The 13,860-nt window shown below is 42.7% G+C and overlaps 1 protein-coding gene across 2 annotated transcripts; it reads right to left on the reverse strand.

Moving 5' to 3' along the window:
- Positions 1-9,206: 9,206 nt before the first annotated feature.
- On the reverse strand, positions 9,207-12,909 carry LOC131291397 (ras-related protein Rab-10). Of its 2 annotated transcripts, XM_058320604.1 has the most exons (6): positions 12,800-12,909; positions 12,569-12,728; positions 11,772-12,495; positions 10,353-10,552; positions 10,187-10,276; positions 9,207-9,490 (listed from the first exon to the last, which is right to left on the reverse strand). In XM_058320604.1, the coding sequence occupies exons 3-6, from the start codon at positions 11,896-11,898 to the stop codon at positions 9,293-9,295; spliced, it is 615 nt and encodes a 204-aa protein (XP_058176587.1). In that variant the 5' UTR covers positions 11,899-12,495; positions 12,569-12,728; positions 12,800-12,909; the 3' UTR covers positions 9,207-9,292. The 2 variants fall into 2 exon arrangements, with proteins under 2 accessions (XP_058176587.1, XP_058176586.1); XM_058320603.1 differs by having other exon boundaries at positions 12,569-12,893.
- Positions 12,910-13,860: the final 951 nt, after the last annotated feature.

A 13,860-nucleotide genomic window follows, 5' to 3' on the forward strand; every position in this document is an offset into this window, starting at 1 on the left:
CAATCAGTTTTAGCATCGATATTGTCACAGAAACAATTTTTGAAGCATCAAAGCACAGGTTACGTGTAATGGAAGTCACACATAGGACCGGGTACGACCAGATTGTATTCCACTAAATCCATGTATATAGTATTAATTCCAAGCCTATTGATAAGTGTTTGTTGAAGCTAAAACAAATAGATTATAATATGTTAAACCACTAGCAAAAATATCAACTTAAAACTTTAAACTTTATACCAGATTGAAGAGTTGCTTTGCTACCGAGGTGCCAACAACTGAATGCCATCTGTCCGTGTATACTCGTCAAAAATCAATGGTAACCGTGTTTCATGGATATTGCAGCTGGTCAGGCAGTAGGCACACGTTTCCTTGCGTTCCTTTACAATTGCTTTCCCCACACCAAGGCTAAAAAACTATCCAAGGCATTGAGAGTAGCACATACACACCATCTATGCCAGAGTGCGAGCGAGAGCAATCATAAGCTTAGTGAAGGGTTCGCCTGATGACCGATGCAACCCCCCGCGCCACCAGGTGGTGACCGGTTCATGATGCGCGTCGACACCAAAGTGCAATCAAATTCGTCACCATAAATGGGTATTTCACGGGTCCCATCAGGAGGGAAGGTTCGCGATTTCTTTTTTCTACATAGCAAAGTAATATTACGGTATCTGCACCGGGTTGACGATGGAAGAAAATCATGACTGTCAAATTCTCGTGTTTGGAACTATCAGTCGTTTCATGTTTCGAAACGATATGGGAAATTTAATCTCTATTTTTTGGTGGAGGGCAATCATCCACTATTTCTATAAACTCAACAAATTAATATTTACCTCGTTAACGTTAGTTCATTACAAGCTTAGCATGGAAACATATTATTATGTGCCTTTCACTAAAATGCCCACCGTTAGTAGCACATTTTTAATTAGCGCTACTATTACTGTTAATGCCGTTAACATTCACAATAGAACAGACAAAATCGCGATTTAAATCGCTGCAAAAAGTGTGTTATGTGCAACATTTGTTTTAGCAAGCGAACATACAAATCTAGCGCAGCCTATTCTAGAAGAGATGACTACGGAAAACACCGAACAAATTGTTCTCTCACTCGAGCTGTACGTACATTTCGTTTCCTACGTCCACCCATACTAAGCCTAACCGAACGGCTTGATCGGCGAATGTAGCCTTTTCCCGACTATCTCGGGGGCTTGTGCAGAAGATGGGACCCTCGATAAGCTCGATTTCTTTATGACGTTCGCCGATGGTGAAGCGGTGTGTTGAATGAAACATCATCATAAAAACGTGTCGTCGTTGTCCGATCCGAAATGACGGTTCCGTTCCGGTTCCCCCACCAAGACAGACCACATGCCAGTGATAGTGTTGTTGTCAGTAACCAATGGCGGATGCAGGACCCGATGTAACATGAAAAAAATGAATATTAAGAAATAAGTTTCAATAGATATCCAACGGTACATGGGCGATTCAGATGTGGTGAAAGGAAATAAGTTAGTTAAAATACTCATCGTACATAAATTAAACCGAATCGAGGTTCCAATGACATTAGAAGGAATCTATTATCTTTTTATCGCCTCTACTTTATCGGTTTGAAAACCCCGTAATCCTTTACCAAAAGCCTACAAAATGAATCAATCAAGGAAACAGTTGATGTGAAATGACACTTCTTCGTGTGCATGACAAAACAATATCTCTACTGCAGGCATTAGCGGATTGTTCCGTTGGGTGACATTTTACTTCTTGGTGCAATTCTGCAATAAGTGATTTCCATTTCGAATTTTGCTACGATGACATCAATGAAAGGAACCCGAGCCCCAATGGTATCCAAAAGAAATGCACAAATGTGTATGTAAATGGTAAACCTCGAGTTTGTACACCAATATAAGTAAGTGTCCGTACGACCCACCAGTGACCGACGTTTATGGATGAAACGGGTAAACCTTGAAGCAGACGATAATTAGAATTACTGATAGATGGGATGGAAATCTTTCCTCAATATACGTACCCCTTTACTTGGTGGTCTGAAGAGCAGGCTTTTGTCCTTTTGTCTGGTGACTTCTTGGTGAACCGGGTCGGGTTGTTGTTCGGGGCAATCTTAGCCTGCACCTTTCTCCTACGTCCGTCTTATGTAGTAATGTTGGATTGATGCTTTTATCGCTCGATGACCGGTACTGCTGATTCGGGTGTTGATAGATGGCGCTTTGACAGTTCGATGGCGAATGCGTCAAACTTGGGATGAACGTTTTTCTTTCGCTTTTACAATTTCCTCCCCGCTGGCCCGCGTATTGTAGTAACGGTTTTGGGTTCACTTTCACGCACTTTTCTCGCCTGCCATGAGCCGCCTGGGTTCAAGCAGTTTCCCGTACGGGTCTTCGTTTAGAGCCGGGTCAGGTCGCTGTAGATCGGATATGAATGCCGCGGGTCACCGTTTGCTGAAATCAATTTGCACAAACCAACCAACCAAACCCATTCTACTCCTTCCCTCCCCTAACAGGGCATAGAAACAAGAGCACCAAGAGTGCTGAGCGAGATAAAACAATGTATTATCAACATCGACACCTTCCACCATCCCAAAAGAGGCAATGCTGTAGGGTTCAGCTTACTTGCACCTCGTATTTCCTATTGTGCGGCACCTGCCGAGCACTAGCGCGCCGAGCTGGCAAGCTCAGTGGGTATAATCTTACAAGACAAGGCACCGGGAAGCGAAGGCCGGAAATGGTACTTCGTCCCGCGCGTACCTACCGCCTACAGCCCGCTGACCGGTTGGCAGCCGTAAAGGAAGATGCACTCCTGCTACTCGCCACACGGATCACTTGAAGACACCTCACCAGCTGCCACAATAACAACATGAGGTCTCTGGGCACTCCTTGGATGTATGTGGGTGTCATGTGTAAGCGGCTGTGCGCAAGATCTGCATGCCTATGTGTATGTGCGTGTATGTGTGCCTTTTTTCCCTCCCCCTGTGTACAATGCTTAGGGGTAGTTTTTCCCCTTGGCTTTCGGGCGAAAATCGCCACAATCCTCAAGATGCTTGCGATGTGGCACACAGGCTCCAGTTTGGGGTCAGGCACGGTCAGGCGGGTTGTACGAAAAATCAATCCCGGAAGTTGCCGGTCTGCGAGGAAAATCCTCACCACTGTCAACGATTGGCAAGGGCCGAGCACAACTGGCAACACCGTTCACGGGCAGTGTGGGCGCAGGCAGACCCAAGTAGGCTGGCACGACCAAAATGTTACCCCATTCCCGTTGCCCGTTGCCTTATCCGAGTTTGCCCGGGGGTTAGAGGGGTTTGTGCTTGCGCGAATGTGTACGTGTGTGTGTGCGTGTGTCTCGTGTGGTGCTTGCAAACAGTCTCTAACCTTTGAGCTCCTGTGCCGAGCGTATAGGCTGTGGGTTTATTGCAAGGTTGAATGGTTCGGTTGGTTGGCAGACTTTTCGGATGGAAAATTCTTGCTCCAATCCCCCTAGCAGAACGGGGGCTCATACGAGGGAGCCACAGTGTGTTCACTGCACGCACTTTACGCCACATTCGTTTGCGGGTGCCCGGAGGGAGGTTTTCTATCCCTTCCCCCGCTCCTCTGCACGAATATTTTTCTCTATTTTCACATTCCACACAACCACAGTGTCGCGCTAGATCCGTGATGCTGCTGCTGCTGCTGCGGTGGTTTTTTGGTCCGATTCGCTCGCTCGCGTATTATGCTGCCGCGGCCACTATGTAACCAACCCTGCTGCTGCCTGCTGCTCGCTACACTTCACACGCACACAAACGGTCGCATCCAACATCCATCATGTACGCACGGTTGGAACACCATCTACGCAACAATATGTACTGCGGGCGCCTATAGCACTACCAGCCTGACAACTAGATCGATCGGTCTGGCGAGCGGGACGGCATTGGATTGGATGACACCCACAGGATGCGTATATCTCGGACTAAAATAACCAAAATAAAACCAACGGTTCAAGCGTTTGCCGTCCCGTGGCCGCTGCTCGGCGCTGTCATATTAGTCACTGCTGCGGCCGTCGGGCATCCTGCGCGAGAATCGCTGCTGCCTGTCGTAACCTTTCCCGAAACCAACTCTCACCGTTCACCGGAACACACAACTACCACCTTTGCTGTCTCTCTAACCTAGCGAGGTGCATTTCAAAACGGACTAACGTACAAACAACAAAACCGATTCACTGCTGACTCCGTGGGTATGCGGGTACCAGGGAGCGACGATCAAATGAAGACTAACTGGAACTAGATAAGTGAGCGATACTAGCGCTAAAACTAGACAAAAAAGCGCCAACAAATTCCACTGCTCGAACACTATTTTGAATGCGAGGATTCCGTTTCGATCTCTCGAGATGAATCAGCCCGTAAATCAGAAAATTCTCGGTCACCATGGTTTGACATTTGTTCACCTGCTTCCCGGCACTAGCGAATCTGACAGCTTCGTATTTCAACTGCTTCATGTCATGCAGATAGTTTGAATGTCTCCTAACGATTTCGGTTTGTAGCATTCATCTTGCTAAACTTATAATTTAGCAATCTAGCCACTTTTACAAATATCCGCTTTTTCATTAATTTCCTAAACAAATTATCAGAAGAAGCTTTTAACTATGAATTACGGTGCGTATTTTTCAAGCTGCTCGATTCTTTACGCGAGATATTAATTTTTTACACAACCTGTTGCCAACGAATTGCTTCGTTTTATAATATTCGCATAAATCAGCTCATAGTTATCTATCCAATACAACACAGTTCTTAATTATTTCGCTCATAAAGCTTCGATAATTGTGACAATCGAAGAAAACACGATTTGCCCAAATCGCTCTAGCCATGCGTTTCCATGGATACCGATCGAGTCGCCGAGAGCCTGGACAAGAGTCCAGGCACCGTTAAACCATTAGGCACTGAAATTTCGTGTGGTTATCAATCGAAGAGACTGTATATTATTACCAAAAATCAAATAGACTGCCCAATCCAGAGATCCCTGGAGATCCCCAATCCAGCAAAATGGAGACTAAGGCACCACCGAATACTCCAGTCCCGGAAAGGGAAAACGAGAACGAGGAAATTCATCCGGGGAATAATCAATCGAATAATGAGAGAAACGGTAAGCGTATAGTTGAAGGTTTAACTGGCGTGACAATGTGAATTCGCTAAAGTAAAATTTCATTTACCGCATATTTGCATCAATTATATTTTAAATACTACTTTTTAACAACTGCTCGTTTTAAAAGGATACCGTGGTGCACGGGAATGTGAAGCAAGAGTTGGCGGAGTAGGGGATGCTGCTCGTGGAAGTGCAGACCCAATACTCTGCCTGCTGTTACAGGCAAGCGCCGCACTTCAAAAAATTATTGATGAAGCAAGTAAGAAAAAAATCGTTTGTAGTTCGTTTTGTTTGCAATAGTAATCAATTAATCATTTCTCCTGTTCTTTTAATATATTTCCTCAACGATTTGGTTTCCTTGGATGGGATGACTATGAAGATGAAACGCAGTCTAACGAGCCGCCCGAAAATGAAGAACAGGAACCATAGGAAGCCGGAGAAGTATCTTGTGAATTAACATACTCCTATGTAGAGTAAATTATAAATAAAGAGTATCCTGCATGTTTATTTAAATTTGGCTGAATTATTAAATACATTAGATGTGTGAAGTTTTTCGCATATTTATTCTCATTTGTTACAGATATTTGTTACAGTAGCTGTTGCCTTCGGATTGCCCCTTTTTTCACTTTGATACAAATCGGCTCATATTTTCTTACTTAATACCATAAAATTAATATTTGTTGTTCACTGTCCTCCTTTTGATTTATTTTTATTACAATATTTGCGATGCCTTGGTCATGAGTTGGTGGTTTTAATTTTGGTGGTTATTTTGTCGTTGCATTGAAGTGTTATTGTGTATATCGTATGCCAGAAAAGGTATAATCTGTTCATTCGGACATGTTTTACTCATTACATGTTGCAACTTTCTAAGTAGAATGCATATCAAAGTACATGGTAAAAGATTTCGTTCTGCAGTTTTGGCCTGACACATGTACCCACATTTTGAAGGCATATCGGATAATGGTTAAATGAACAAAACGTACTAGACAACATTTATCATACACGCATAAATGAAGAGAAATAATTAAATTTGCAAAATTTGGCATCAAGTTGGCATTACTTATCTTTTAAAATGAGTATAAGAAAACAACACATTCTTTATCTTTTCACACTAATAAACAAATATTTGGTAGCAAACTATGCACATCTCTACCAGCTCTAAATGGTTTCGAGCATTTGATAAAGCCTTGCGTTTGGTTTTACAATTCAGCAGTGTTAAATGATATCGAAACATTGGTAAACTATTATAGACAAAAGAAAAAATAATCTACCATCTTTTACCAAATAGTTCCTAGTCATCCTCTCACAATTTCTCACTCCACCTAATAGTGCCCACGAAAAATAGTGATACAAGATTCTGGTTCGAAACTGCTGCGGTTTTCCCCTAAGCTTATCTCCTTGGTTTTCAAGCGAATGGCAACGGTTACAGTATAAATCATTCGAATAATATGCTAGAACAATGTATTATTTTCAGTTTTTTTTATTTATGGATGAATTAGTATCGAATCCAACCTAGATACAGTGATTTAAAACATCCAAATGATACACAGATGGATAGAGAAATCTTTCGAATTAATCGATATTTTTTCTGCACATTGATCCGTATTTTTCCCGCCGCGTGAAATGATACTGATTAACAGTAATGCCGGTCAGGTTCGTCGATCGCGATTAAACCTCCATTGCTAACGGACCGTACTGTCCAAAGTAGACCTTCCAAGTCCTGGATTGTGAATTACCTACTGCAGATTTGTTTGTTTATAATTATTATTTGTTTTATATTGCTCTATGAGCTTTCGTTCACACACACTTAACAAGTAGGATAGGTTCCGCATACGTAGCTTATATAGTGATGATCACAAAAGTAAGACTTAGTGAGACTTAGTGTCCTGTTTCTTGATCACGATGTCTGGGCACAGCATGTATACTTGTAAACAACTGGTAGGTCGAAAGCTGGATAGATACTGGTCCGGTACCCTACCAACATAAAAGTGAAACTGAAAACAATAAAGCAAGATATGCATGTATAGCATGGCCGAGCCCCAGGGTCGAAGAAGAGATTGAAAAGGCTCTCTATTCTCTAATCATCCGTGAAGAGTAAGCCATGTTTAACGCCGATGAAATTCCCAGCCCATAGTGGATACCGCAGCAAAAAATATCGTCGCTTTTTCAAACAACCGGTTAACAATTGATTCAAATTTCGCATACTTTAAGCCCCAAGAATCATGCATCGCTTTGCTTTGTTCAGGTTAGGTGGTAATTGTATCTAATATTATGATAAATTTTTCCTACTTTTGCTAACAGTGCGACAAATGGCATGCAATGCTGCTTGAAGTTTCAGCTGACGCTTGCTGGTTCAAACCCAAAATTATGCACAGAAAACGATGCACAACACGATACTACAACATTTACTTAAGCGATCGGCAGCGATGAGTGCAATGTTACACAGCACACATGCTGTAAACGGCGAGCTTCCGCAATTGTGCACCAGCTAAGTCGACCTTTTTACCACTAAGTTTGTTTGAAATACGACTGCTTCAAATCGGGTGCTCATTCCTTTCGCACTGTGTACTAGTAGCGTATGATGGGAGCTTGCTGGTAATCTAATTGTTTCAAAAATTCCAAGTTTTGCAAATGGTAGTGGCTATGTACATCACGAGATGAATGAAATGGCAGGCTTTCCTTGGAGAAGGAAGCTAAAGCTTACGCGGTATGCTTTATCATTCTATGGTAAGCAAACCAAGGCCCTACGCTTCAAATATGTGCTCGCTTTTAAACAAACAACATACTAGATGATCTGCTCGAAACTACCTGTTGTTCCTGTTTCATTTGAATGCGATCAAATCTTCAGAGTACATCGTGCTGCCACGCGAGATTTCAATACGCTTGCTCTTCATAAAACGATCTACAGAATGTGAAGATTTAACTGATCAGTCGACATTAACAGCAAACTACTCTCAGTTTCATTGCCACAGGAGAAAAAAAAAGAAATGCCCGATAAAAAATTAGTTTGTATATTTCACTAAATGAAACGTGTCACCGCTACAAACGGACGCTAGTAACCTATGATGATGTTTAATTTTATAAAGAATTTCAGTTATGCTCGCGTGTCTATTGATTATTCTAAAATCTTTTTTAAACCGTGTAGCAGCAGCAGCAGCAACGCAACACCGCCCTATATCCAATTCGGAAGGCCGATTGCTTGCATGAATGTGTTAAATTTTTAGTTTTTCATTTAGCTTCGTCAGCAGAGCAAGAGCTCCTACCGCACAACAAAAATATTCGTCCTATACATTTTCCTACGACTAAAGCAACTTAAATTAAACATTGCAAATGGGACTAAAAAGCCGTTTTGATGATCAAAGAGGGGGTGAAATTAAAGTGGCCTTAACGATAATGCTAATGAAATCTTCCTCTGTTTTGCTCAGTTTGCATACATAGCTTTCCGGCGGCGGTTATAACTGCTTGAGTGATCCATTTTCAGTCGCAAACCAGCCTGGTTCACCATCCCGGCCCTATTGGTGACCGCATCAACGAAATCTTTTTTCATCATAATTCCGTATTATGCGAAAATAATTTTTTGATAATTTGATATATTTTTTTCACGAAGTTTTTTTGTAGACGTGTTGGTGCGGGTTCGGAAGCGGTACGCAACGATGCGATAGTGTATAGTATTGATTTGTTTTCTTTTTCGTCATATTTGAGCGTGCATACCTCTTCGTCAAGTAACTAAACATTCCTAGGAGGCTAGAATTAAAAACACATGCAAAGATGCATGAATGTAATGTCTACTGCCCTTTTAACAACTACTAATTTCATTCTCGGGGCACAGGGGTTTCTCCCCGCGTCTGTTCGAGCGTATCGTGTTCCTTTCCCTTACTTTTTAATCGCAATTGAAAATGCAACAACCTAACAAAATCAACACAAACGGCACTGACAAGCGACATGTAGCTTTGGGGGCAATAGAGGGTACACCAACGTATACAAACATTTAAAAAAACAGGGCCGTCTGTACTGGCATCGCGTGTTTCCACTCTACATAAGCGTGTATCTGTCGGCTCGTAGCCGTAAGGGGCATGTTCGCTTCATGACGGACGTAGCTCGGAGGACACTGGGAGCCGGCCACACAGAGCGAGTTGAGCGTTCGGCGGTAGGCAGGTTCGAGTTGACGCCGGCACACACTACGTGCAGCAGGCTTTGTAGGCGGGAAGTCTTTCGCCGGATCCTCGATTCACGACCACCCGGTCTGGGTTGTCGGTCGTCTCTTTGCCGGCGGTCTTATCCAGAATGGCTTCGGCCAGCTCGCGAAAAGCCTGCTCGATGTTAGTGTTTGCCTTGGCAGAGGTTTCCATAAAACGGATATCGTGTTCTCGAGCGATCTAAAATGAAACAGCAATACGATGTTAAAAACGGAACTCAATGAGACAACTAATAATACCGGGAGTATGGCACGTTCATCACACCCCCAGCGTAATAATCGCATTCTGACAACATTGCATATTGTTAGCAGGACTATGAAAAGAAGAAACCCAATGAATAGTTTGCACGTAGACAAACTTAATCAAACCATTATCATTTTGTCAGCATCAACAACGTCGTACTCTAGTGACGCTATATTATGGTTTAAAAAATCTTCTTTTATGATTCATATGCCTCCTTCCAAATGATGGCGATGTGGCACACCACGTATCGCACCACGACACAAATGGAATAACCCATTGGAATCGTAGACTCTAATTAGCTGTGAATTGCTCTCGGTTTGACTTTTTTTTCTACACGTCCGATAATGCAAGTGAGGGCATAGCTAAATAAAAAATAAAAATATTATAAAATAACGCATATGCATGACTTTTGCAGTGCCCAGTGCACTGACGGTTCATTCCAAGAAACCTACGCATCACGTTTGACTGTTCTTCCATTATCAGACTGATAGTCCGACTGCTGTGTTCAACATCGAAGAACGAACGAGAAAAAAAGGCACTTGAGAGAAGCCTTAATCGTTCCCCCTCCCCCTTTCTCCTTCTCCCGTTCCTTCGGTTGATACCGATTCTTTGCCATACTTGTTTCAAACCTACATTTTCTCCCCGCTCCTTACGCACGGCCCTTTTGTCTGCCATGTCGCACTTGTTTCCCAGTATCATCTTTTCCACATCCTCGTTGGCATGCTGCAATGAAAAAGTTGGAAGAAACGTGTGTGTTAAAGGGGCAAAAGCGGAAAAACAATCCTGCTAGGCGTTTTACCTCGTCTATATTACGCAGCCATTTGACTATATTGTCGAAGCTTTTCTCGTTTGTTATGTCGTACACCAGCATGATACCCATGGCGCCGCGATAGTATGAGGTCGTGATCGTGTGGAACCGCTCCTGGCCGGCCGTATCCCAGATCTGTAGTTTGATCTTTTTGCCACGCAGTTCGATTGTTTTAATCTTGAAATCAATGCCTGCAACAAGAGAAAGTTAGCCAAGAAAAATGACAAGATAAGTAATCGTTCTGTGGCAGTAATTTTATGCAACGGCTAACATTGTTTTATCACAAATAAAATGAATACACCACCACGGTTCTACAGCTCGTTCGAATGTACGAAATCGTGTCCAAGACGAATTAAAAATAAGAAAACCGTTATCATGTGCTTCCGTCATGATAGCACGAACCAATCCCAAAGCCGAACAATTTTAGCTGATAGGTGCTAATCATCATTTTTCGTCGATTTTCTTGCCGTTATCTTTCTTGCCTGATAAATTCATTTTTTAGTTTTGCTATCACCTCAGTAGATTATAAGATAACGTACCATCGATAATGAAAAAAAAATCATACCTCCGATGATAAAGTTTAATTTCACTGCAGTTCGTAGCCAAGTTGTCTGCAAAACTATGCTTCAATTCATATAATTATTATTCAACACGACCAAGCAATAGATGCACCAAAAAGAAGCAATTTGCACTCGTTTCTTCTCAGCCGGTTTATCGCCTGCTCTTAACCATAGCCAGCATCAACTTCATTTGCCAACGCGATATGGTGACCATTTTTATTTGCCTTTTTCTTCTTGCGTTGTTCATTGGTTAACCGATGTGTTGTCCAGTCTCCTTTCGTAAATTAAAGGAATTTATATCGGTGTGATACAGAACAGCATCGGCGCGATGTTGAGATGGAGAATTTTAATCTGTTCGTTCGACGAAGCGATACCGTCATCGACTGAACGGTTACTAAATAAGGCTTGTGTGGTTTGTATTGATGCAACTTCCGGTAAATGATAATATACCGATTTCGAAGTTTTTTTTAAGAAGCACCTCGACCAGAGTGTCGTGAGTAGACCACCGCACACTGGACGACAAGAAAAAAAAGCAAGTCCATTATCTAATCGATCGCGCACCCCTCCTTTAGACCAATCGCTTATTCCCAGAAGGTCCACGAGCGTGTTGGTACTGCCGCCACAGAAACATTGCACAAACTGTTAGACGTTCGCTAATCATTAGCGACCACTAGGGTTTACTGCTGGGCCCCATGGGACTAAGGGCTCCTGGTAAATGGCTTGCGCTATGTGCACGGTCATGGCCAGGCGGCTTTCTAAGCTCCCCGTGCAATGATGATGTAGTCACATAACGTACAAATGCTGTCTCAATTTGCCTGGAAGGAAAACTTTTAACAACTACAATACCTACCGATGGTGGAGATGAATGTCGAGGTGAACGCATCATCGGAAAAGCGAAACAAGATGCAGGTTTTACCGACGCCAGAGTCTCCAATCAGCAGCAGCTTGAACAACAAGTCGTAGGTTTTCTTGGCCATGCCTTGACGCTAGGTCTAGGTGCGTGTGGTGGTTCGTCGAGCCGTGAGCGGACCACGGAACGTTTGATTGCAGATGGGCTGATTGAAGTTGGTTTAAAAATCGCCTTTTACCCGATTGGCTGACGGTTCGATGGATTCGATCTTAGTAGGATTTTCCCGCCGTTGGTACCCTGGGTTTTCCTGAATTCCGTGTAATATCTTGTTGCTATGACGCTGGCAGTGTAGCTTGTCGGTCGGGGTCCTTTTGTGCGTATATCTTTTAGCTTTTCACTTCCTAGGTATAGACCGGATTGTACGGTACATAAATAAATCTTCGCTCGCCTCAGAGGGGGGGGCCTCCAGTTTCAACTTCGAAGGTAAAAGAAAACAACTTTTTGTTTCGTACGGCGAGCCAAGCAGGCGATGATGGCAAATGTCGCTTTCTTTCGTCACGTATCCGTGCTCTCCAGCTGAATCTCGCACACTGCTTCTGCACTGATGGGATGGTTGTTGCCGGGTCGGGACTTATTGACCGAAAACAAAAAGGACCATGCAAAGGATCGTGCACTTTGTGGCGTGCAGCAGTTTCGAGGGATTTTCCACTTTCTGGTTCGAAGTCTGTGCGATGGAATACAATTCGCCAATGTTATTACGCACACATCTACCCACACCTACAAGCGAACCTACTCACCCTGACAGGTGGTGCGGTGTTCAGGATTTATTCTGCCCGGATTGCAACCGCTTTGCTATTTTTCTTTCGCGGAAAGGAAGATGACGTACTTCTTCGTTCTGCTGCCTGCCGTCACGAAGCTATTGTTTGTTTTACACCGTGAACTAGGGTGCGGGCCTGACTGTCAATTAAACCGAAAGAAAAATTGTGAATCACTCGCGGTACACAGGGTGTCGGCTGCTAGAGTTTCACTTTTGCTGTTCTGCCCAAATGTAACACACGGTCGCTATGCTCGGTGCTGCTTTCCCGAAGTGACTGGAATTTTTTTAGCTCTCTATTTCTTCTGCTTATGCGTTCTGACGGACTCGATGAACCACACGGGTCGACACGGGTTTGACAGCCGTAAGTTCGAAGGGAATTAAACTATACCCATCTCGCTCCTTCTAGTAGGGTAGGTCTAGGCAGCAGTACCAAACAAATCAGTTCATAGAACTATGGTTCCTTTTTTCAACTCAATTCAATGGAACCCTATGGGTCCAATCCGATCCCAACAAGGAACATTCATAATTCCACATCAATATCAAAACAAACATTGGAAAATCTGTAAAATAATGCAAATGATATCGTATTTTTAAAGGGAAATGGATGTTTGAATGTTGTAAGATATGTGAAAGTGTCTTAGATCAAATTCATATAGAGTTGTATAGAGAAGGAAAAACCTTCGTTTATGCCATTGCAAGTTTAGAAAATTCTAATTTTTCGATACACTCTTCAGTTTTTTTCTACTTATAATGACCCAATTTTCTGTGAGATAACATTACCAAATTTAGAATTCGCTTCTGACAAAAATATTCAGAAGTCGAAAAATATATATTCAAATTAATACTTCGTAGAAGTTCTGAGTTGGCTTACAAACCAGCGTTTTGTTTTGACGAAAACTCCAACCAACGAAAAAATTCACGAACAGGATGTTGGAACAGGCAGCTTCGTCCTGGCCTGGTGTAGCCAACATTTTGTTAAAAATTAACTTCAGATTATATATGAGATTCTAATAGCTATTATTGCGCTTGCCACCAACAGATGACGCTAGTTCAGGAAGCTTCCGAAAGCTGCAGCAGCTCCCAACATTACGAAGCACCCCAAAAGCACTTGTTTAACACCTCGGTCCGTACGTACGTGTTCAATCCCATAATTCGCTTTGCTTCCATACTAAAACGTTATTAAATTATCTGGAACGATAAATATAACCGCGATGTTGATCAGTTCTGGGCAAAACTAGGTTTTTTTAAATTATAAAATAACAACCACAAAAA

The sequence above is a fragment of the Anopheles ziemanni genome, chromosome X, assembly GCF_943734765.1.
Source record: "Anopheles ziemanni chromosome X, idAnoZiCoDA_A2_x.2, whole genome shotgun sequence".
Classification (NCBI taxonomy): domain Eukaryota; kingdom Metazoa; phylum Arthropoda; class Insecta; order Diptera; family Culicidae; genus Anopheles; species Anopheles ziemanni.

Coding starts and splice junctions, on each gene's coding strand:
- LOC131291397 (XM_058320604.1), bottom strand. CDS start 11,898: ATGGCCAAGAAAACCTACGACTTGTTGTTCAAGCTGCTGCTGATTGGA. Junction 10,277..10,352: donor GGCTGCGTAATATAGACGAG/GTAAAACGCCTA, acceptor TTTTCATTGCAG/CATGCCAACGAGGATGTGGA. Junction 9,491..10,186: donor GTAAGGAGCGGGGAGAAAAT/GTAGGTTTGAAA, acceptor GTTTCATTTTAG/ATCGCTCGAGAACACGATAT.